This window comes from Culex quinquefasciatus, chromosome 3, assembly GCF_015732765.1.
Source record: "Culex quinquefasciatus strain JHB chromosome 3, VPISU_Cqui_1.0_pri_paternal, whole genome shotgun sequence".
In the NCBI taxonomy this organism is placed as follows: domain Eukaryota; kingdom Metazoa; phylum Arthropoda; class Insecta; order Diptera; family Culicidae; genus Culex; species Culex quinquefasciatus.
Genome location: NC_051863.1, coordinates 169970204 through 169996731, shown reverse-complemented (window position 1 = coordinate 169996731; position 26528 = coordinate 169970204). Strand labels below are relative to the sequence as shown.

General features: G+C 35.0%; 1 protein-coding gene across 1 annotated transcript; it reads right to left on the bottom strand.

Annotated features, from left to right (window-relative positions):
- Positions 1 to 622: 622 nt before the first annotated feature.
- On the bottom strand, positions 623 to 25489 carry LOC119769332. The gene is made up of 4 exons (XM_038261345.1): positions 24829 to 25489; positions 24407 to 24712; positions 24081 to 24301; positions 623 to 772 (listed from the first exon to the last, which is right to left on the bottom strand). Exons 1-4 carry the CDS (start codon positions 25487 to 25489, stop codon positions 623 to 625), a joined length of 1338 nt encoding a protein of 445 aa, XP_038117273.1.
- Between the last annotated feature and the right edge of the window lie 1039 nt (positions 25490 to 26528).

The window sequence follows — 26528 nt, the reverse complement described above, 5'->3', positions numbered from 1 at the left end:
TTAATTTTTTGATTGGGTAAAATTGTTCGATTTTAAAATTTATTTTGTTAGGTTTCAGGTGCACCGAAGACAAATCTCAAACCCACTATTCAGTGGCGATATTTGCCCAAACTCAAGTACCAACTTGTGACGCAATCCATCCGCTTTTTGTATACTGGTCAGCGTGATACTCCGCAACTCATAGAAGCCAGCGCTTAACCTTCGATTTATTTGCTTACAGGTGAAAAAAGCGCATCCAACCAGCGCAGGCTTATTGACTGGGTACATACACAGCAAAACTTCAACTGACTATAAAAACAATAAAAATGGCCCCACACAAAAAAGTACACCCCACAATGACTTGACAGCCGTTAGACTGGTTCAGTGGGGCTGAAAATGGCTTAAAATTTCCTCTAAGCCTTAAACTAGGCCTTGAAACTCCCATAACCTCAAAGCTCTGAGCTAATTTCGTCGTTTTCAAGCGAGGTCACCCATCTGTAATACACGGCAACGGCGGTTTACAACACCCGGACGGACCTCAGGGCCGAAACCAGTCTGCCACGCGGGAATCTGCTCCGAAAGCAGCAAGAAACAATCCGGTTGACCATGGTTGAAGCTGGTGCTTTTGTGTTGGACCGGTTTGTCATCGAAAGCCACTGCTGCTGCCCCTCAGCATAAATTGGTGTGCTGGAGTTGCCGAAAATAAATTGCCACCGCCACCGCCGCCAAACCGGTCCGGAAAGGAAAAGTGCTGAGTTGGACAAGCGGCGGTGTAGCAGGTCGCAAGGTAGTCCTGAGTGGTAAATTAATTCGATTTACTTCATTGATTTTCGCTAGCAATTTTACGGTATCAGTCAGTTCCTAGTTCTGATTAGAATAAAACGAAGAAGATTGAGTTGGTAAACGCCTGAAGTTAGGCAATTCGTAGCGTGATTTTGGATGATGAAACACGAAAGATGGGTTGCGTTTGAAATGATTGAGTTTTATAGCATTTTAAATGATGAAATGATGTTTTACTCTTTTTGCCTTCCTCACTGAGGTAAGGCTATAATCCTGCTCTAAAAATGAACTTCGTATAAAAACGTCGTAGACCCACCTTCATGTATACATATCGACTCAGAATCGAAAACTGAACAAATGTCTGTGTGTATGTGTGTGTGTATGTGTGTGTGTATGTATGTATGTGACCAACAAACTAGCTCATGTTTCTCGGCACTGGCTGAACCGATTTGACCCGAACTTGTTGCATTCGATTTGGTTTTGGGTCCCATAGATCGAGTTTTATACAGATTGAAGTTTCGATAAGTAGTTCAAAAGTTATGTATAAAAATGTGTTTTCACATATATTTGGATCTCCCTTAACTGTATGTAAACTATGTCCGGGTCCACTATCCGACCCATCGTTGGTTAGGTTATCAAAAGACCTTTCCAACGAGTCCAAAACATTGAAGATCTGGCAACTCTGTCTCGAGATATGGCCATTTAAGTGATATTGATACACTTTTTTGAAGCCGGATCTCACTTAAATGTATGTAAACTATGTCCGGGTCTATCATTCGACCCATCGTTGGTTAGATTATCAAAAGACCTTTCCAACGAGTCTAAATTATTGAAGATCTGGCAACCCTGTCTTGAGATATGGCCCCTTAAGTGATATTGATGTACTTTTTTGAAGCCGGATCTCATTTAAATGTATGTAAACTATGTCCGGGTCCATCATTCGACCCAACGTTGGATAGGTTATCAAAAGACCTTTCCAACGAGTCCAAAACATTGAAGATCTGGCAACCCTGTCTCGAGATATGGCCACTTAAGTGATATTGATATACTTTTTTGAAGCCGGATCTCACTTAAATGCATGTAAACTATTTCCGGGTCTATCATTCGACCCATCGTTGGTTAGATTATCAAAAGACCTTTCAAACGAGCCTAAAATATTGAAGATCTGGCAACCCTGTCTTGAGATATGGCCCCTTAAGTGATATTGATGTACTTTTTTGAAGCCGGATCTCACTTAAATGTATGTAAACTATGTCCGGGTCCATCATTCGACCCAACGTTGGTTAGGTTATCAAAAGACCTTTCCAACGAGTCCAAAACATTGAAGATCTGGCAACCCTGTCTCGAGATATGGCCACTTAAGTGATATTGATATACTTTTTTGAAGCCGGATCTCACTTAAATGTATGTAAACTATATACGGATCCACCATCCGACCCATTGTTGGTTAGGTTATCAAAAGACCTTTCCAACGAGTCCAAAACATTGAAGATCTGGCAACCCTGTCTCGAGATATGGCCCCTTAAGTGATATTGATGTACTTTTTTGAAGCCGGATCTCACTTAAATGTATGTGAACTATGTCCGAGTCCACTATCCGACCCATCGTTGGTTAGGTTATCAAAAGACCTTTCCAACGAGTCCAAAACATTGAAGATCTGGCAACCCTGTCTCGAGATATGGCCCCTTAAGTGATATTGATGTACTTTTTTGAAGCCGGATCTCACTTAAATGTATGTGAACTATGTCCGAGTCCACTATCCGACCCATCGTTGGTTAGGTTATCAAAAGACCTTTCCAACGAGTCCAAAACATTGAAGATCTGGCAACCCTGTCTCGAGATATGGCCTCTTAAGTGATATCGGTGTACTTTTTGGAAACCGGATCTCACTTAAATGTATGTAAACTATGTCCGAGTCCATTATCCGACCCATCGTTGGTAAGGTTATCAAAATACTTTTCCAACGAGTCCAAAACATTCAAGATCTGGCAACCCTGTCTCGAGATATGGCCCCTTAAGTGATATCGGTGTGCTTTTTGGAAGCCGGATTTAAAAAATAGATGAAACTTGTGCACAGACATTGTTGTGAGGAAGGCTCCAACCACATAGGTGGATTAAGATAGTTTTTCGGAATAATTTTGTTTTTAACTAACAAAACTGCAGTTTGATTCGTAATTTTGAACTCAAGCATAAAGCACAAATAATTTATATTTTTTGTGATTAATTAACGTTCGAATTAAACCGATTTTAAAAGTATAATATTCAATTGATTAGATACTACGCAAAAAAAAACTTTCAACGCAAAAAAAGCAAAAATACTTCAGACACCTGAGGTGATCCAGTTATGGTCAACCATCAGGACCATACACTCATTTGGCCAAAATTAGCATCCCCCCTCTAACCTTGAGGTGACACCTCACGAGCGCAGCCATGACCACACCCAACCGCTCCAATCTATTTCAATTTGCGAGTTTGCAAATTTTCAATTCGCAAAAAACGAGTCCTTTCTGCGCGACCATTAAAAGTGGATCCATAAATCAGGCCTGGCGGCGAGCGTTTGAAGCGTTGAAGGTTGTGGACGACTAAGTAGGCGGTGGTTCGGTGATCGATTACCTGTTTTCAAAATGTAGATCGAAGAAAGGGAGGGTGGTTGGTGGAATGTGTTTTTAATCAGTGACTATTAGCATGCCATGATTGCGATCGTGCATGGTAATGATCCGAGGCGGCGGCACTGGTGAGTGATGGGAAACTTGATTGGCACCAAGAAAATGGATGCTGGGCTGGAAAAGTGCTAATTTTCCAGCTATTAACGTTAATGGGACGTGCGTTTTTCCGCCCTGGTGGGTGTGGAAATACGGGTTTGGGCAATTTAGTTGCAGAAAGTGTTTCACAGTACGTTGTTCAAAGTACTTCAAGAAGTAGTTTTCAATACCTTGAAAAAAATCAAAGGTTAGATAGCTATAATTACAAAAAAACGATAATTAATATAACTATTTTGATACAATAAGAGTGTCACGATTTTCTCAATGTAAAGGATTTTATATCGGGAAACGGATTTTCGCATTTTTGGATCAAAATCCAGATAAAATAAGTTTCCTTAAATGTTATTTAACATTTAATTGTTATCATTCATTATTCACAGGCATAACTTCTATAGGATGATATAGTGTTTTTTTCAATCTTGGGTCAAAATTGTATATGGTCGATACATTTGTTTAAAAATATTTGAAATTAATTTAAGCTTAATTGTAACATTCTACTTAGTTAACCATAAATATGTAGTTATCTTATTAAAGTTTATGAAATTAGTCAAAGAACTAGCAGAACTAGCAACCCTAGTTTTGCTGCATATGATTTGCACCATTTAATTTGAGGTTTAGGCGTGGCTGAACCATTCAATTGGCACATTTAATTCTAAAAAAATCTATTTGAAAAAAAATATTGCCTGATTTTTTTATAGCTGGAGAACCATAATAACAAAATTTTGTCGAAAAGGATAATTTCAGCACAGCCATGGGCTCAAAAAATCGTTTTAAGATTCATTGGAAAATTGACCTGCAAACTAGAATAAAATAAGTTTTTGAATGGAAGTTTTTAATTGCATTGCTAATCGTAAATTTATTGCAATTATTTTTAGTAAAAGTAAATATTGGATAATATCTAAAGAATATACAGTTCAGACTCGATTATCCGAAGCCTTGGCAAAATTTCATTTCGGATAATCAAAACTTCGGATAATTCTATCACATTTTTTTTCGTTTTCTTATTTTTGATTGTTGAGCTTAAGTATGACCCCTAAACTACACTAGAAAACCTTAGAATAAATATTGAAAAATGCATTTTTTCCATTTGATTGGCAATCAACCACTCAAATTTTACTAAAATGGGGTTGTAGAGCTCGAATTTGATGTTAAATGTAAATAAAAACATTTTTTTTTGTTCGTGATTCGAATATCAGAAGTCCCAATATAGAAACTTCAGATAATCGAGGCTATGGATAATTGAGTCTGGACTGTACTGCAATTCCACGTCAAACAAGCAGGATCGAAATCGAAAGTTCTTCGATTTGGCCCGTAATTTTGCATGAAACTTTTTTGATCTTTAGACTCGTAATTCGTTTTGTTTGGCGATCAAGATTTGATAAAAAAATGTATTTGATTTCGGTACAGTCCAGACTCGACTAAACCCTGGCTACAGGCCTGCTTCATATAATCGAATCACGATTTTAACTTTTTGTTTTCACTGACCCTTAAGGCTGGTACAAATATTTTTAAAAGTTTTTGTCACCCCCTTCAAAATTGGCCCGAAAAATCAGGGGGCAAAAAAAAATATTTTTACAATAAACTTCAAAATTTCAATGAAAATTCGAGTGCAACCAGCTGAAATCAAATTAAAATACATTCTTCTGCGTTTAAAATCATTTTCAGCATGTTTGGGTTTATAAAAAAATCTTAAGATTTTTTGAAAATTTTCGATGCGAAATCTTTTTTTTTCGATACAATTTTTGTTTTTGTCAGATCTTAGAAATGTGAAGACTATGGCTTGTTATTTAAATTTTTATATTTTTTTATTTTTTTGCCCCCTTGACCTCGGCCAGGGCCGAGGGACAAAAACTTTTTTAAATATTTGCATCGGCCTAAACTACGCTAAAATGGTTTAGACATTTTTAACCCAAGTCGGTAGTAGGAATGTGGGTTTAAGCCAGATATTTTCGTTATCCGGATATCCGAATATACAAATCCGGATAATATCTGGATCCACGGATATCCGGATAATTAACTATCCGCTATCCGGATATATTTTTCATCCAAACAAAAAAAATCAGGGTGTGCTGGATTTAGACCAATTTTAAGGCAAGGGTCTAATAAAAGACCTCAAATAACATACCCCACCGAAAATGGTGATTAAATTCATTTTATTTTTCAAAATATGTACAAAAATTTTAATTGATTGATGGACCACTATTAAATTTTGTTGAAAATATCCTGATAGTATTAATAATGAGGATAATTATCCGGACATTCGGTGATCCGGATAACGGATATCCGCACGGATCATTATCCGGATATTCGGATTCTATCCGTATATGCGGATAGTCGCATCCCTAGACGAAATATTTCAAAATATACATTTTTTTAATGAAAGGCTCTTCTAGCTCGACTAAAATGGAGTCACAGAACTCAAATTTGATAAAAATACTAAAATTTGATTACCTGAAGTCCCGTACAAACTTCGGTTAATCGAAACTTTGGATAATCATGGCTTCGGATAATCAAGACTGGACTGTAGTAGAATGCCTATTTATTCCATCCGCCATCTTGGATTTCAAAATTTGATCTCGCATTAGCGTTGTTTGGGGATCATACGTAAGCTCGACAATCAAAACTAAGACGACGATTTTTTTAACTGTGATTCGATTATCCGAAGAATCGATTATCTTAAATGATTTTATTTCAATGCCTTCGGATAATCAAGTCTTGACTGTTTACAAATCAAACTTAAAGTGATACCATGCGTACCATAGAAATAAGTTCCCAGTTCATTTATCTAGTGACACTGTTGTTTTAGATTCGGTTGATATACCGAAATCCGATATTTATTTTTTTCAAAAATTTATATCTCTGAAAACCCGTTTATGGGGATTCATCATTTTTGGATATGTTACGTAAAACATTCTGCAAAATCATTAAAAATCATTTCAGCTTCATGTTTTTGGGTCCCGAGGTCTTCAAAACTTTTTTTCTTTTGATTTGAAAGAATAGGTTTTTTTTTTTAGTCGAAAGCCCACAATTCTTTGCAACGTGGAAAGCAATAAATAGTTCAGCCGTTTGGGAGATTTGCTTTATTTTTGTTTGAATGTTTTTTTTTTTAATTTATTTTTTAGAAAATCGTCAAAATCACATTTTTTACCTTTCGAAAGCGGAGAGGACCACCCTGATCACACTGAGACTCTCCAAATCATTCTTTTTCCAAAAAAACAATTCCAAAAAATTACGATGAAATTTAAAAAAAAGCCTAAACATCCCCCAATTTTTCAAGGAAACTTTGATTGAAGGAGAGGTCAAACATGGAATAAAGTTTGTGTGTCCCAAGCTTTAAAAAATATCGTCCTTTTTTTTCTTACATTCAGGCCGATGCCATTATTTTTCAAAGATTTTGTCCCTCTTTTGCGTTCTTTTTTTACTTTGGCCGAAGTGGTGGCGGAGCTTAAGGGTTGCATACATGTAGAAAATCACATCATTTCATATTACAGAAAATTTAGTAAATCAACCAAAAAGATGATTTTCAATCACTACTAAAAGTCTCTTGAAGATATGTCATAATTAAACTGAGTAAGAGATGATTTAATTTCAAAGTTTCAAAGTGGACTGTCCGCTTTTCTCTAAACACTGAGTTGATTTACGGGTGCCACGATATCCCGAGATGGGATGAACCAAATTCGCTGAAAATTGAAGTGAAAACTCTCAAGACATATCCCGTGTGCATGACAAAGTCGGATTTCTTAGATTAGCTTTTTAAAACTTAAAAAAAATTGAGCCGATTTGGTCAAAACAGTGTTATGATATCGTGGCACCCGTTTTTTAAACTGCTTACTTCAAATAGCTAAACCTCAACAATGATAAAACCAAATGTTTTAAACATTGTTTTGTTAATAGATGAAAATGTAAAGTTAAAAAAACTTTTTGCGGTTTTCATAATGTACATTTAACTAAAATTCAAAAGATTTTAAAATTTACCCAAACTTCCTAAAATTTATTCTCAACGCAGTGATGCGTGTGAAATTGATTTTAATTGATTAAATTTCTTAAATTTCCATTAAATATTTGAACTTTTTTTGGAAAAAAATGTTATGTTGCCCCCTAATTTTTCGGACCGAATTTGAAGGCAGTGACAAAAAGTTTATATACATTTTGTACCAGAAATAACAACCAAAAATGTTTTTTTTAGATTTCATAAATTTATTATTGGAATGAACATTGAGTCTCATGTATCAAACCTGTTTAACCCTCTACAGCCCAATTTTTTTTCGAAAATTTAAATTTTTCTCTTGTGACCTCCTTACATTTTGAGCAACTTTTGTTCTACGGAACTTCTCTTTATGTTTTTGTTATTTTATTTTTAAGTTTTTTTTATTTTCATTTATTTTGTTCAGTTTATGTTTGGTATTTAGTTTTTGGCATATTTTAACACATCATAACATTACAATTCTAATTTATTCATGTTTTTACAATCACTTTTTTACATTTTCTGCTATCAAATGGCACCATTATCATTTAAATTGTAAAAAAATGCGTAGAGGCATAGTTTGGAACACTAAAAAATACTACTTACTTCATCCCGGGCAGACGGCAATAACAAAATTCATGCCATTTCAATAACAAATACTGTTAAAATAACAAAAATTGTTATGGAATATTCATGCAAAATCCATTTTCGCATAAGAGTTTTATAACAGTTTTTGTTATCATATCAAAATTTGTTATTGGTCTGATATTGGTTGAAAGCCAAAAAAACTTGGGAATAACATTTTTTGTTATGGAAGAATAACTTCAACTGTTATTGGGATGATCGGATTAGTTGTTAAAATAACAAAAAATAATAACAAAGATTTGTTCGAAGAATAACCAAAAATGTTATTAGTCTGTTATTACAATAACAATCCAATAACAAAAAAAATCATAACAGCGAATAACAAATCTTGTTATAAATAACATAAAATGTTATTGGCCTAGTATTTTCAAATAACAAAAAATGTTATTCCCACCTTATTACCGTCTGCTCGGGATGTTACTAAAAATTTAGGAAATGTTGGTAAAAAACACATGCAAAATCAACCTCCAAAAAAATGACATTTTTAAAACAAGAAACATTCAGTCCTAAAATTTTTTAAAATTTAAAGAGTCCTTCTTCCTAATGTTTTTAAAGATAAAAAATCGGTTGAAATATTGATTTTTGGCGATTATTTAAATCAAAGCTCGTCTAGTGGCGGGGTGTAATTATAGAATGTTAATCATGGCTGATTTTGATTCAGTTGATCCGGACAAACCTCCATAATAATCTTCAATACAGTTAAAAGGAAAGATTCTGCAATCCATGTTTCATAGTTCCTTTTGGTTTAAATGCAAGTGAAAATAAAACGATTGAAAAGTGTTGGCGCCAACGTTCTTTAGAATTGCATCGTAAACCTTCTTGAGGTTCTATTTATACAAAAAATGTTTGTTTAGTCAACGATTTGCAGAAGAAATAAACCTTAATGCTTTGTCTTTATACTTTGTGCTTTATCTTTGAACATTATTTTTGCAGACATAAAAAAAGTATTTTTTTCTCCAATGACAAGTAGTTCTTGAAATTATAAACTTTGTGGAATAACAAGCAAGTGTTTTTGTTTTTTAAATATGATAAAATCAACGAAAATATTTTTTCCAGAAACTTACAGATGCATTTACTTATGAAAAACAGTATTGTTTAAATTTTTAAACTAAAATAAAACATAAATTAACTTCAAGCCAACGATCACCAATGGGATTTTCCCAAAAGAAAGTGTAAAGGGTTATTGAATTACAGTTAACGCTCTTTCAGCCAATTTCCTGGCAAATTTACCGGTATACGAAAAACGGCAAACCGTTGTTTTCATGGCCATGGTCGTCGATCGGACGTGGTTTGTCCACGGCGGATTCCGAGAGCAACAGTGGTTTAATGGTTTTTCACGCCATACCAGCCGGAAAAAAGGAGCGCCACGCGACACACACGTGGGCCATTCGGGCACACTTTCATTTATGCGCACCAAGGGTGAACGAGAGTAAAAGTGATCAGCATGATAATGGGCAACCACCAGTCAATGGCCACCCTCCCCACCCCCGGTGGGTGGTCCATTTTCGATGGACATTCTATTCAAAGTTTGAACGGAACGCGGGGGAAAAAAGCGACAATAAACTATTCAGAAAGTTGAATGAAGGAAGCAAAAAAAAAAACGCCATCAATGACCACATCAAATGACGAGCAGTCACAATGAAGCCAAACACAGGCCGACCACCTTCCCTTTCTTTTGGCAAGGTTCATTGAGTGGCAAAGAAACCAATAATAATAAAAAAAGAATTAAAGAGACCAATGGCGGGTTTGTCAGCCCGAGAGCTTTCCAACCGTTTTCGCGCTGCGGGAATTTTATTGAGATGAATTTCTGCATATCTATGTGAAACATGCGTTAATGATGTTATACCATGTTGGTTGCGCGAGCTTTTGGGTTTCCGTGGTTCGCGGGGTGCCAATCGACAAATGTGCCAAAGTTTTGCCACCTTTTTAATGCGATTGCCATCAGCAGGGACCAAACTTCATTAATCAGTCCGAATTCGAACAACTTTCGTAAGATCGAGCTCCTGTACGAGGTTTCCAGTGAAAGTTCAGGAAGTGGTTGATTTATTGTGGGTTCAGAATGGTCTCATTTTTCAATCAGTTGAAGTTATTACAACAGTGTTTGAGTTTGCTGCAGGATCCTATTGTAAAAATATTGAAAAATCACCAAACAGCAAATTTTAACGTTTTCGAACAAATCTCAACTTCCGTTCATATCAGCTTACATAAGCCAGTTAAAATTAAAAGGGTACCATGGGCAAGGAAATCCGTCAAAGTTCAATTCCATTAGGCAACGTCCTAATCGCTCCTTTCTTCCATTCATATTTCAACCAGCTCGTATCACAAATTTCATTAACATGATTTTCGGTTAATCTGCATCACATTTGCCAACTCCCAGCCGTCATCCGTCAAGACAGGAAGTGAAACCGATCCGGGCTAAAGTAATCAAAAAACATCATAACGAAAGCAAAAAGTGATCAAAAAGATGCAAGCAAAAAAAAACTCTCTGTGTGTGTGTATGTTAAAACCCATCAAAACACGGAAAGAAATAAAGCAGAAGAAAATGTCAGCAGATGCGAACTGTCAAGCGTGTGTTTTTGTTATCGTTTCGCAACTGTCCTGGCCAACCACATCTCAATATAATAACGATAATGATGGCCTTCGCGGCAAGCCGGTCACGCGGCGACTGATTTGGCTGGGCGTATTTCAGGGAAGTTGGCTTTTCGGCAGGGGAAAAGTTTTGAACTGATAGGGCATTTCACAAATTGATATTTTAAAAAATCAACAAAATTCTTGATTTCTCACACCAAATCGGAAAAATTTGCTGCGATTCCACTTCGGTTTCCGTGAAACTTTGCTATAAGAAGTAATTTTGGTTCCTGAACACGGCTTAGATGTCCCATTTTCGATAGCACGTGACAGAGGGACAGTACACGGAGAAAAAAGAGTTCCCAAAATCGTGAACAAGCGTTCATGAAAATAGGAACCTCGAACAAAGTGTTCAAATCCCATGGTACGATTTTAAAAAACGTACCATGAAAAATGAACACTTTGTTCGTGGTTCCCATTTTCATGAACGCTTGTTCACGATTTTAGGAACTCATTTTTCTCCGTGTACGGCCCCTTTCATTATTCTGGATATTTTACTAAGGCACTATTTTTCATTAAATATAAAAAAAGATTTGAAACATTGGAAGATTTTTTTTTTATTTATTCAGAACAATACATTTCATTTTTAAATAACGTGTTTGCATAAAGAGTGTATCATTTTTTACAAAGATAGACAATTACAAAAAATAAGATGAGCAGTTCTCTCAGATTTCGGTCATTCGATTTTTTTTTGTATTTTTTAATCCGACTGAAACTTTTTTGGTGCCTTCAGTATGCCCAAAGAAGCTATTTTGCATCATTGGTTTGTCCATATAATTTTCCATACAAATTTGGCAGCTGGCCATACAAACATGAAGTATGAAAATTCAAAAATCTATATCTTTTGAAGGAATTTTTTGATCAATTTGGTGTCTTGGGCAAAGTTGTAGGTATGGATATGGACTACACTGGAAAAAAGTGATACACGTTAAAAAAATTTTGGTGATTTTTTATTTAACTTTTTGTCACTAAAACTTGATTTGCAAAAAAACACTATTTTTATTTTTTTTATTTTTTGATATGTTTTAGAGGACATCAAATGCCAACATTTCAGAAATTTCCAGGTTGTGCAAAAAATCTTTGAGTGGGTTATGATTTTTTGAATCAATACTGATTTTTTGAAAAAATCGAAAAATTGGTCGCAAAAAATTTTTGACTTCATTTTTCGATGTCAAATCAAATTTGCGATCAAAAATTACTGAAGTGAAATTTTGATAAAGTGCGCCGTTTTAAAGTTAAATCCATTTTTATGTGTCTTTTTTGAAAATAGTCGGAGATTTTTAATTTTTTTTAATTAGTGCACATGTTTGCCCACCTTTGAAAAAATATTTTTGAAAAGCTGAGAAAATTCTCTATATTTTGCATTTTTGAACTTTGTTGATACGACCCTTAGTTGCTGAGATATTGCCATGCAAAGATTTAAAAACAGGAAAATTGATTGAAGTCCCACCCAAACAACACACCATTTTCTAATGTCGATATCTCAGCAACTAATGGTCCGATTATCAATGTTAAAATATGAAACATTCGTGAAATTTTCCGATCTTTTCGAAAAAAAAATTTCAATTTTTTTAAACCGAGACTAACATTTTAAAGGGGCCAAACATTCCATATCACGCCCTTTTAAAATGTTAGTCTTAGTTTAAAAATTTGAAAATATTTTTTTCGAAAAGATCGAAAAAAATTTTTTTTTCGGAAATCATCAAGATCGGAAAATTTCACGAATGTTTCATATTTTAACAATGATAATCGGACCATTAGTTGCTGAGATAACGACAATTAAAAATGGTGGGCTGTTTGGGTGAGACTTAGAAAACATCAATTTTCCTGTTTTTAAACCTATTCATTTCAATATCTCAGCAACTAAAGGTCGTATCAACAATGTTCAAAAATGCAAAATATAGAGAATTTTCTCAGCTTTTCAAAAATATTTTTTCAAAGGTGGCAAACATGTGAACTAATTTAAAAAAATGAAAATTGCGACTATTTTCAAAAAAGTCACCAAAAAATGGATTTAACTTGAACACGGTGCAATTTATCAAAATTTCACTTAAGTACTTTTTGTTTGCAAATTTGATTTTACATCGAAAAATGAAGTTGAAAAATTTTTGCGACCAATTTTTCGATTTTTTGAAAAAGTCAGTATTGATTCAAAAATTCATAACTCGCTCAAAGATTTTTTGCACAACCTGAACATTTTGAAAAGTTGGCATTTGATGTCCTCTAAAACATATCAAAAAAAAAAAAAATAGTGTTTTTTGCAAATCAAGTTTAAGTGACAAAAAGTTAAATAAAAAATCACCAAAATTTTTTAAAACGCGTTTCACTTTTCAGTGTAGTCCCTATTCATACCTACATCTTTGCCAGCTGCCAAATTTGTCTGGAAAATTACATGGACAAACTAATGATGCAAAATGGCTTCTTTGGGCATACCGAAGGCACCAAAAAAGTTTCAGTCGGATTAAAAAAATACAAAAAATAAAATTTAAGAAAAAAGACTGATTTCGTACTTGCTCAGATATCTAAACATATTGGGTTTGCTTTTAATGATTACGAGTTAGCAAATCTTTGCATTATTTTTAAATGTCATGATTTTGACAATTTTTGACACCTTTTTTGAAGTTTTAACCCCCAAGTTTTAATCGTGTGCTTTCAAAAGTATTTTTATCGGAAAGTTTGCTAATTTTACATCAAATGAGTTCAATGTATTGCTAGAATAAATTTATTTTTTTCTGAAAAAAAATTGTGTGATGGGTTGCTTAACGATGAAAAAATCGTTATTTTGATAACACAATAAAGCATTTATTTTTAAACAATATTGTTTGAAATTACTCTCATTTTCATTATTAGCAATATTTCTTTGATTTTTTTTTGTAAAATACTGAAATTTCTGTGGAAATTTTTAGAATATATTTCTATTATAAACATGATATTTTTCCTTAAAATTTGAGTATTTTTCAAGAAAATATGATATTTTGTTCAAAAATTATTTTTTTGAAAATTTGCATTTCTATTGATTTTTTTGTAAATTACTTAAATTTCCACGTAAAAAAAATTAGCATAGTTTTTTTACTTTACTTTTAACGTTACTTTTCCATAAAATGTGTGTATTGTTTTTAGAAAATATGGTGTTTTGTAAAAAAAATAATATTTTAAAAACAAATTTATACAAATTGAAATTTAAAACAACATTTGGCTTTTTTGAAAATATTGGTACTGTCCACACTGGATTAAACGAATTTTTGATTATCCGAAGGCTTGTATGGAACTTCGGATAATCGAATCAGGAACAAAAAACTTTCTTTTTAGTATTTTGTAATTTTCTAACAATTTAACAACAAATTTGAACTCTGCAACCCCATTTTAGTCAAATTTGAATGGTTGATTGTCGGTAAAATAAAAAAAAAAACATTTTTTCAATTTTTCAAAAATTCAAAGATACCATAGCTCAACCATTAAAAATAAGACAACTCAAAAACATTTTTTTATTCGATTTTACGATGTTTGGATTATTCGAAATGAAATTTTGCCAATCTACCGTTATCGTTATCATTATTCCGATAATTCTTTCGGCGATAATATTATCGACGATAACGGACCATAACGAACATTTAAGTTATTTCTAAAATTGACTTGAACCAACCAAATAATGTCGATTTTTCAAGCTTCCTCTTAGTAAATATGTTTTTGATAATATAATAAGTTTCAATATATAAAAACTAAAAAAAAAAAATCACAAAACACCGTATTTCTTTGAAAGCACTCAATTTTTTATAATTTGTAATATGGGTATCAAACGATTTGAATTTTTGCATGCATTTTCACTGTTTAAGAGTTTTTTGAATGAAGTTCTCAAATTTTGTCAAAATTCCGTATTTTCTCCAAAATACTCAAATTTTTAGAATTTGCAATATAGGTATTAACCCTTTCAGGCATGAATTTTCAAAAAAATATTTTTTTAGTCGATGATGGGAAAATGATTCTCATGACCATTTAATAATTATAGGTAAGGCTACCAACTGTACGGATTTTTTCCTTACCATACGGATTTTCGAACCTCTTCGCGGATTTTTAACAGGCCGGAATTTGTGTAGGGAATTTTACGCATAATACGGATTTGTACGGAATTTAACAACTTTTTAATCATTGAATTGCTTTTTTGATTTGGTCGAAGCTTTTGTTAACTAGAAATTTTTATTTTTCTGTGAGTTTGATTTCAAAAGGGAGAGTTTTCTAGGGTTTCCTCAATTCAAACTTGATTATCAATAATTCTAGAGTTTTTGAACTATTGTCTTTCATATGTTGATGGGACCTTTTAAAAAAACTCTAGAATTGTTCTTTTAGAAATTCCTTACTAAATATATTTATCCATTTCCAAAGGCTTTCTAAAACTTGTGAAAACATTTGAACATTTGAATTAACAAATCTAGAGTTTTTTTAAAGGTCCTATAAAATGTTATGTTTTACATATTTTAAGACCTTTTCAATAAAAAAAAACTCTGGAAAATTGTTCGTGAAAACACTAAGAACGATAAACAAACTTGACATTTCGTAAACTTTTAAACGTTTAACAAAAAAAAATTAAGAACATAATGATTTGATTCAAATTACGGTTTATTTTATGAATACTTTTAAACGTGCAAGTCATAAGCACTCTGATAGCATTTTGCTGTAAAAACGACACAGTTTTATATTTTTAATTCACAAATATATTAAATTTAATTTATCTAAATAATACATGCATTGACAGTTTTTTTACACCATGGTGTCATATCGGCAAAGTGTACGGATTTTTGCTCAGCAAGAGTTGGTAGCCTTAATTATAGGCTAGTTTTGGAAATTTTGATATTTGGGTCATATATGACCCATCGGGTTTGAAAGGGTTAAACGATTTGAAATTTTTCATGTATTTTAACTGTTTAGAGTTTTTTTGAATATAATACTAAAATTTTCACAAAAGACAGTATTTTCTCGCTTTTTTCATTTAAAAACCCTAAAACTGTTAAAATACATGAGTTATGGAACTTCCATGATCGACGGGAGATTTTGGCATATTTAGAATCGTTTGATAACCATATTGCGGATTATATTTTTTTAGTATTTTCGAGAAAATAAAGTATTTTGTGAAAATTTGAGTATTTCATTCAAAAAACTCTAAAACAGTTTAAATCATGCAAAATTTCAAATCGTTTGATACTAATAAAGTTAATTATATTGTTTTAGTAATTTCTAGAAAATACGGTATTTTGTGATTTTTTTTGTATTTCATTAAAAACAGTTAAAATACATGCAAAATTTTGAATCATTTAATACCCATATTGAAAATTAAGAAAATTTGAGTACTTTCGAAAAAATACGGTATTTTATGATTTATTTTAAGTATTTAACTTTGAAACTTACCATATTATCAAAAAAATATTAACTTAGAGGAAGTTTGAAAATTCAATATAATTTGGTTAGTTTTAGTCAATTTTAGAAATATTTTAAATTTAAGTTATCGTCCATTATCGCCGATAAAATTATCGGAATAAAAATAACAAAAGATTATCGTTATCGTCCCGAGGATAACGATAGATTTATCGTTATCGTTATCGAACCTCGATAATTTTATCGTTAACAACCTTGTTTAACACAGGTCTGAAAAATACAGAAAGTATTCGTAAACAATATTTGCGCAACACTTTAAGTTGAATTAATCCTCCCTAGTCCCTCCTCACCATATCCTTCCACCGAGGCACCCTCCGGGGGAGCCAAGGTAGGGAACCTACCACCTCCACCAATGCTTTTCGCCCTGCCCGCAGAACCGCATGCTAAAATGAACTAATCAATTCAATTTCACTTTCACTTGGGTCCATTCGAGTCGATTCGGTGGTCACCACTTCCTGGCAGGCACGCTCGACGTCATCTGAAGAGGTCGTGGTCGCTTCCAGAACTGATTGATTGGGGGCACTCAAACTCTGATTGACTCCTGTCCAGGAGGGTAAGGTGTTATCACGTGGGCCGGCCCAAAATGGACGCCTTCCAATAACGGGGTCGCCACGGGACGTGTCCCCTTAGGGGGTTCGCAGAGTTTCAGACCGAGGAGCTGATTAAGGTCCGGAGGGGGCGAATTTTTCGCGCCCATTACTTGGCGCAGAGGAGAGGTCAGTGACCAACGGGATATGCTTCGATTAGCTTGGTGATAGCTGCAGGCCGAAAGATCTTGTGTCCGCATCAAATCCCGTGAGGGGCCCTCAAATTATGCAAATTATAATTGAGTTCGGATGACGACATGAGAGACGACAAATCCGGCAGCTCAACAGTTTCGCCGCCACCCCCCGCTGAGTGACACTTAAATCGATACACAGCTACCGGACACCCTTTCAGCCCACGTGGACAGCCAGTGGTGGCAATTACCTAATTAGCAGACTGACAAGTGTAATCATTAATAGCGACATTGATACGTTCAATCAATTTTCAGCATCGGTAGTCGATGTTTTGAGCAAGTGTGGGGCTCTTTAATCGACTGGACTCAATCGGTTCAGTTTTATGGTCACGTTTTTCGAGCTCAAGGTAAAATTCGTCATGCACAATAGGTATCTAGCTAACCTGAGCTGAGTGTGTTGATTGGCGAAATTATGACACTGATAAATGACTGACGCAGCACATTTTTGGTGGTGACAAGGGTATAAATTGAATCCATGGTAGAAGTTATGTTTTAATGTTTTTTTTATTGATCTAAGTAGAATAAAGCTACCATTTTCAAATCAATTTATAGCAGATATTTAAACTTATAGCAACAACAAATAGTATATCTAAAGTCTAAAGAGTAATTCAAAAATTGGAATTCAAATTGAGTGCTCTTGATTAAAAAACAACACATGCCTGTACTGCCCAAATTAATTTAGACAGTTAAAATAAAGAATATTCTTTGTTTTTTGTCATTGGTTCAATTATTTTCATATCAATAATCTCATATCAACATATTATTTTTTGCAATTCCTCTGTGAAACTGTCAACATTTCCTGCCCTTCTGGAGAAATGAAACGGCCTACTTTACCCTACCAAAAATAACAGAATGGAAAATTAATACTTTTCAATAATAGTGCTGAAAAGTAACATTATTCAATATTGTTTTGTTTTGAACGATGAATTTACTAAACACATGAATGTTTGACATAAACTTCCATTAAATAAGCGTTTTTCGGAATTGCAAAAAATGTTGTAAGCAGCTCGTTGCAAAACTTGATTTTTTCAACACTCGTCGTATTTATCCAACTCGGTAAACCTCGTTGGATAAATGTACAACTCGTGCTGAAAAAATCTTCTTTTTGCAACTTGTTGCATAAACTACTATTTTGCAATTCCTTCGTGACACTAGTTACTTTTCCTGCCATTCTCGAACGACGAAGTAGCCTACTTTTCTTTTGAAAAATTAACAGTGTTGAAAACAAATACCGTTCAATACCAGTGCTGAAAAGGTTTATCACTTAAATTTGGTATTAAAAATTTGAACTTTTCAGCACTATTATCGAAAAGCAGCATTTTTCTTTTTTCTTCAAACGATGAATTTAATCAACACATGGACGTTTAACACCAAATTCCATCCAAAAAGGGTTTTAGGAACTGCAAAAAACTGTTGTAAGCAACTCGTTGCAAAGTTTATTTTTTCGGCACTTGTCGTATTCATCGAACTCGGGAGAAAATCGGGACAAAAATAATAAATTAAGGCACCTGTTTAAGTTAATCAATTTGCAAAATGTTTTGGTTTTTTTTACTGATTTCGGTTAAAACAGGAACAGTACATAACAATATGTACCTCGATATCCAAATGTATTGCTATAGAATCTTCTGTTTGTATTCAGACTATAGTCCCAATTTTTCTCCAATTGGGAAGTGACTTAAAAATAATATGTAAAATAAATGTTTTATATTAAACATGAAATTCTAAACACAATGTTTAGACAGTTCAAGGAAATTTTTTAAGCTTTTGTAGTCAGGTTATATGATCAAATAAATAAAAGAAATATATTATTTAGAAACTTTTCAATTTGAATCATATAAGTTAAAATAAAATAAAATTTAAAGAACAAAATTTTTTTTGTGTATTTTAAGCTATTTGAAATCTGATTTCGTTGTTTAGATTGAAGTATAGATTATCACCAATTAAAAGAATTGAGCTAATTTTGTGATTTAATACTTGAAAACATAACAAATATTATAAAACACTGTTTTAAAAATTTCCCAGGATCCCGGAAATTCCCGAGATTTGAAAAATAGTGAAAAAAAAAACACGGGAAAATTGGATCCCCTACCACGTTGGATAAATGTACGACACGTTGGAAAAAATCGTTTTTCAACTTGGTCCATTAACTAATATATTAGTCAATTTAATCATAATTTTTTAATGCCGAAATAAATTTTTGTAAAAATTAGTTGTGAAAATAACTAAAATTTTTCCATAATTAACCTAATTTAATATGTGGATAGCATTTTCAAAACTACTGACAAAAAATAAAACAAACATAAAACAAATCAAACCTCCAAATCCATAAGTTTCGACTCCGAGTTATTTTGCCTAATGCGGCAGATTCATCCATAGCTAAAAAAAGTTTTTTTTGTCAATTCTTAAGATCAAACCAATCCTAAACAAATAATATAAACTATTCGAAAACTTTACATAAGGTTTTCAATTTAAACTTTTTTCAATTGAATCTGAAATGCTGCAAATTTGTTCTCATAAATTGAACAGATTTTTAGTTTCATGTGTCGAAAGCTTTTCTGAAATGAAATGAGTGTTTTTTCTAATTTTGAAATTTCTCATGTGTTGTCTGTAATATAAACTTTGATATAATAAGTTAAAATTTCTTGTTCCTTGTATCAATGGGTATCGTTTTGTTATTAATTTTTTAAGGGTAAAATTTATTGCACGCAATTTTCACAAAATTTCAGATACTGTAAAGCTCATGAATTAATAAATGCATTGAATTTTTTAAAAGTAATTGTATCTTTTAAAAATGGACAGATAATTAACGAAACAAATTTTGAAATATAAGACATTATTTTGAAATTTTCTGAATCTAATTTTATCAAAAAAATGAGAAAACTTAATGGTGCGAAACCTTTTAAAGTATTTGTCAATATAACAAAAAGTGAGTTAAAATTTTCTCAGCAATTTCAAACATTTTTTTTCTGGCTGGATAAGTAAAAACTACTTTTTTAATTTTAGAAATGAAAAATAAATATGATGAGAATAACCTTAAATTTTTAAAATCTGAGTTTTAATGTAGATAGACGATTCTGGTAAGCTGATGTAATCTAAATAGTTTATTTTTAAAAGGAGTATTTAATAATATATATTTTCTTTTTAAATTTTGACGAGTTACTTCGAGAATGGTGACTTGTAGATTTTTCCATTATTTGAGCCAGATTTACTGTTATTTAATAAAAGTGCATTTTATCACAATTTTTAAAAGCAATTTTCAAATGCAATTTCAATTTTAAAATCAAGTTTGATTTTTTGAATTCGTTTAAAGCAACATTTCTAAACTATCCAAAAATCACTTTTATTCTAAATATCATAACATGAAATGAAATGAAATCGTCCGCCTTATTATATAACTCAAATGTTGGCAATTGTGATTCGTTAAACATATGAAAAATATCGGTAAAAATCGAAGGAAGTACAATATCTAGTTTTTGTGATAATAAGTTTAATAAAGAAGTATGGTTTTGTTTCGTGTACTCTTTTTTGAAGATCTTCTCAAAAACTAAAAAAAACATTATTATTCTTTTTAATATTGCAAACTATCCACCGAATTCTCCACCTCTCCAAGTTATTTGAAATTATCTTTTGTACGAAAAAATATTTTAAAAGGCATTTGACTCTAGTCCAGTTAAATTGTAATTGTAAGAAATATGATCATTAACAAAATTGTGAAATTTTTCAAAAAAAAAACTTTTTTTTTTGTGAAAAAAACGAAACGATTATGGCCCGATTATGACGAGGATTAAAATAGAAAGCAAATATACCTTTAAATCCGCTGAATTTTTACAGTTTTAGTATCTTTTTAAAACGAACAATTCATTCGTTTGAAGCCCTTTTCAAATAGAAGGCATGATTCAGAACATGTTTTCTGGTGTCTAAAGCGATTTGAAACATTTTTTTTGGAAATGTTGAAACCATGACAAAGAATTTCATTTTTTCTGGTTTTAGGAATTTACAGAATTTAATGCCTTAATTTGGTAGGTCCGGATGTCCGGGAATTGCCAACAAAACTCCAACCGAAACTGGCCCCCAAACAAACTGCAGCAGTGCGGTCGTCACTTTTCACACCCCGCCCCTAACTCAATCCAATCAGTCGTCAATTTCACTTTCCGTCCAGGCGGACTCAACACAACCACTTTCGTCGGATCAAAACTTGTCAAAATCAATTTTCGGACCTTCTTGTTTGCGGGTTTGCAAGACCTTTCATTCAAGCCTGAGTGCAACCAAAACTGTCTGCGCGTTACCATCAGCCGTATAATTAGACACCTCGGCCTGCCTGAGCTAACTCTTAGTCGTACCGCGACGACTTAGTCATGGACGGGAACACGCGCGGACTAGCACAAGCGCTCGCGTAGGCTTAGTTAATCACGATGATTGGCCAAATCGAGCTGGTACTTTCCGAAAGGGACGCCACAATCTCTCCTAAGGTCTCTCTTGTGTTATTTTTTTTTATGGCACTCGACGACCCACGCCGACAGTTTAGTTAGTCGTCGCAGCATAAAATCGAAAGTAATCAATTTTCACGTTTTCTCCTGTACCGACTCCAACTCTAACTGAATGGTCTTTTGTGTACCCTCCCGGCACAAGGTTTGCAGGCGGTTTCTTGTGCGCAAACCACCCACGGAAAAATTTCCCAGCCCAGGCTCTCCCTCTTTTTTTCCCCCAAATCATTTAGTCTGCGGCCACGTTGAGCTCTCTGTTAGAAAGACCATGGCGTTTAAATGGCAATAGATGACGATCAGTGCTTGGCAACTTCACGGCTGGCGGTGTCGGTTGAGTCTGTTCAGGTTGAGTGACTACACTTTGAACTTGCGCGCGGGTCTATTACCGAAAAGTTTGACCTGGGAAGATCCGTACCGGCTGTCAATGGGAGCCACGGCGGGATTTTTCGGAGTGCAGCTAATACGCCCTCTTCTTTTTAAACTTTTTAGTTTGTGGTTACTGGAGCCAAACTTGTCGGATATTTTCATATCGTCCCTGTCGTGCTTACTTGTCGTACGTGCATTTTGGGCCAAATTGAGTTAAGAACGCCATTTTGTGCAGCTCACAATGCCTCCCCTGTTGACCTTTACAGATCCCCAACATTTGCTCCCAATCCTGAGATATTCAATAAAAACCGAAAAAAAATTCAATCTTGTCGTGCTATCTTGACACAGCCTGAATAAAAATTGATGTAAGTGCGACAAAGGGCAAAGGGATTTCAAGTCAGAATGCGTTTGACACAAGAACGAGCTCGACTACCGTAAACATTTGTAATTATAACTCGGCACTCCGGCAACCAAATTCAACCAAACTTTGGAAAATGCACAAAATGGTCAACCAAACAAAACGTTATTGTTATTGTTTACATAGCGTGCTCTATTTTTAGTTTAAAAAAGTGACATTCTTTCCTAAACACCGATGCTACTTGCCAATGCTCTTTGCATTTTTCTGTTATTTGTTATTTTGTTATTTTTTCTTTATTGGAGGTGGACAAAAGCCCCCTTGAGCTGTGTCTGGTTATCGATAAAAGACACTTTCTCAAAAAGGCACAAAACCACCTCATCTTATCGCATCAACAAGTACACAAAACTCAAATGATACAAGACGGGTTCACTCTAATCTAATCTAATCTAATCTAATCAGACCTTAGCGCAGCCAATCTTTCGAAGGGATCCTGGAGAGTGCCTTAGGTTAGATTACGCCTAGCACTCTTCTTGTCATTTATTAACATTTGTAGTACGCCATTGCATCGGAATGCATTGAAACATCACAAGCGTTAAAGCGGCCAGGCCTACTGCGTAAAGCCGTATCGCAGAGATGACTCGTAATTGGGTTGAGTTTGAGCACAGAGTGTTCGAACAACAACACAATTCTGAATCGACAGGGGAGGAAGAAGCGTGCGGACACACCACCATACGCTCCGTGATTTGGTTGTATTCGTTGGGAGCACCATGCTAAGAAGGTTTGGTACTCCGGGACCCTCTGGGATGGGACATTGTATTTCCACGAATGCCCTGGACACTATTTGCCGTGGTTATAGCGCCACAACTCGCTCTCTGTAACAGTATTCCTAATTCCAGTCCACGCTCACCAAGTCGTCATGGCCTAGTAGTTAGCATTTTTGCATACCAATCCAAAGGACGGGGGATCGAACCCCGCCCCGAGCGACTTTGATTTTTCGTTCATATTCATCATTTCAAATTTATGTGTTCTTAACATTCTAGTTGGGAGCAGATGGGAATCGAACCCAGAACCATTCGCTTACAAAGCGAACACCGTAACCAGTCAGCCACGGCCGCTCCCTGATACAAGACGGGGTCACTCTTAAAACTAACTCAATAAATTAAAAAAATATCACAGTTCTAAAATCTACGTGTGTATCGTCAGGTTAGGGATGGGATTTCAGGTGATTAAGGAATCGTTTTTTGATTGTGTCACGGGAGATGTCAAAGTCAAGCAGATCTGAGCACAAGTTAAAAACACGACACATACTTGAAACCGGTTCGTTCTGCCCATAGTTTGTGAGAGCCCTGTGGACAGTCAAGAATGAGTGATTGCGGAGTACGCAAGGGCGAGTGTTTATGTTTACCAGTTGCAAAACGGCAGGACAATCGATGTACAATCGAAGGAGATCTGCAACGAAGGTCGCCTTGAAAACGTGACGCCTTACTGTAAGAAGTTCGAGATTAAGCATTTTACAGCGCTCTGCGTAACTCGGTGGATTGGCGGGATCAGGCCAGATAATGTGACGTTGCGCGTACTTAACGAACTTCCGCTGGACCGACTCCACGCGTTGAATCGCGTTCTGGTAGAAGGGAGCCCAAACAATACAACAGTACTCTAAAGTAGAGCGGACCAACGAACAATAAAGAGCTTTGAGACAGCCTAAATCCCGGAAGTTTTTAGCTATCCTAAAGATGAAGCCAAGAGTTTTGGAAGCCTTGGAGACTGTATACGTAATGTGGTCAGCAAACGTCATTTTGCTATCCAGCATCACACCTAAATCTTTCACACAGGAGGTCCTAGGTATGGTGGTGTTTGAAAGTGTGTAGTGGAAAGACATTGTGTTGCGCTTGCGTGTGAAAGAGATAACCGAGCACTTGGAAGCGTTCAGAACCATCCTGTTTTCGGAGCACCAGTTGGCGAACAGGTCGAGCTGCTCCTGAAGAAACTGGCAGTCGGTATCATTCTCGACAACGGTGAACAGTTTGATATCATCCGCATACGACAGTTTGTGACAGCCTAAAAGATGATGCACGTCGTTCATGTAGAGGAGGAAGATCAGAGGGTCCAGATGGCTTCCTTGCGGAATGCCTGAAAAAACAGAGAAAGCAGCGGAAATCACGTCACCGATTTTAACGCTCATTTCACGGCCAGTGAGATAGGAGCGTAGCCAATCAAGCATGGGCCCGCCGAAACCTAGGCGTTCCAGTTTCGCAACAGCAATGCGGTGGTTCAGCTTGTCGAAAGCCGCTGATAGGTCCGTATAGATGGCATCGATCTGCTTCCGTTGCTGCATGGTTCGAAGAATGAAGGACGAGTAGGAGACCAAGTTAGAGTTGGTGGAACGTTTCGCCATGAAGCCGTGCTGTTCCAGGGCGACATAGTCACAGCAGTTGAACTTAATGAAATCCAGCACGATTACTTCGAACAGTTTGCTGACTGCGCAGAGGGCAGCAATTCCGCGATAGTTCCGGACATCACGTTTTGGGCCCTTCTTGTGGACTGGGAAAACAAAGGACTTCTTCCAGCAACACGGGAAAACTCCAGTAGCAAGCGAGGTATTGAAGAGTTGAGCCAATGGTTCCGCGAGTGCATCGCAACACTTTTTTAGCACAAACGCGGGGATGCCGTCTGGGCCGCAGCTGGTAGAACCTTTGAGAGAGGCGCAGGCACGACGGATGGACTCGGAAGTGACCACCGGGTGAGGTCCAATGGGAGGTCGCAGTGGAACGTTGCTAGCAGCCTTAGCAATATGCGTTTCCCTACTGCTTCGTTGGTGAATACGCTGCTGAACTGGCGACGAAACAGATCGCTTATACTCTCGGTGGAAGTAGCCTCTTCACCGTCGAGTATCATCGCAGTTGGTAGACCTGTCTCTTTCCGCTGCTCGTTTACGTGGTTCCAGAACTTCTTGGGGTCTCGTTTCAATCGGCTTTGGATTCGGTGTTGGTGGCGACGAAAAAGTTGTTTGTTCAGGATACTGTACTTCCGGTTTCTTGACCTATAATGGTTTCTCCATCGATCTGTCGGGTGTTTGGCGTATTTCTTGAGGGCAGCGCGTTTCCTGGACTTCAAAATTTGCAGTCGAGGTGTTGACCACGGTGGATGTCTTGGAGGCTGGCGCTGTTTCCTTGGAACGAAGGTGTTGATGGCGTCTGTTAGAACACCTGTCCAAGTATCAGCAGCTGTGTCGGCGTCAAGGTTGGCCAGTAGTTGGTTCCAATTAATGTTGGTCAGGAAGTTGTTCATGCCATCGTAGTTTCCCTTACGATAGTCCATGAACGTATTACCAGCAACTTCACGAAAATCGAGCGTCGTGCAGGAAATGGAAACAAGAAACGGAAAGTGGTGGCGCACGTGTGAATTTTTTGTTGTATTTGATAAATATACTGAAAACTTTGTGAGTAATTTCTCTTTTATATGACATTTTGCATCACACAATTTTGTTTTACCATTTCCATCAAAATACTATATGTTTCTCAAATTCTAACCAAACTTTTTAGTTTTATTTTACAAATAAGGCATTGAAAGGCATCATAGGCGGCCATGTTTGTTTTAGAAAAACATTCAAATCTTGATTCTGAATATATCATTAAACGGGCCAAACATTCAATATTACGCACTTTTGAAATTTTATTTATTTTCAAAAAGACCGGGAATTTTCACGAAAGTTTTTTTTAACATTGAAAATCGCTCCATTGGTGGCTGAGATATCGAAATTAGAAAATGCTGTGTTTTTTGGGTGAGACTAAAAAAACTTCAATTTTCCTGTTTCTTTTCCTTTAATCCGCTGTATCTCAGAAACCAGTGGTCCAATCTTCATGTCTCTTAGACAATTTTATAGCAAATTTTCAGAAAGTTAGAAAAAAACTATTTTTGGTGGTGACACTATTTTTAAAAATCTAAAAACTGCAAATATTTAGCTAAAATCAAATTTTTGGTGGCTATATATTTAAAATGGAGCTTTTAATAAAAAATCTGTACCTTTAAATTAAATTTTTCATGAACAATTTTTTTTGCGTGAAATTTTGATCTTTTTTTCCAAAAATTACTTTAAAAAAACATTACTCCATGCTTCTCTATTACTCAAAAGTTGCGGACACATAAAAAGATCTCGAAAAAAAACAAAAAAATACATATTTTGGGAAGTTGAGTTTTTGTAAACAAAAAAATAATCAAAAAATCGGATTTTTTTCAGTGTATCTATTTTTTCTCAATAGTCCTCAATAATACCTACAACAGAGGTGCCCAACATTTTGGCCCTTTTTAGCTTCTTTAGTCATAGGGAAGGTATTCAAACTTTTTGACCCAAATATAA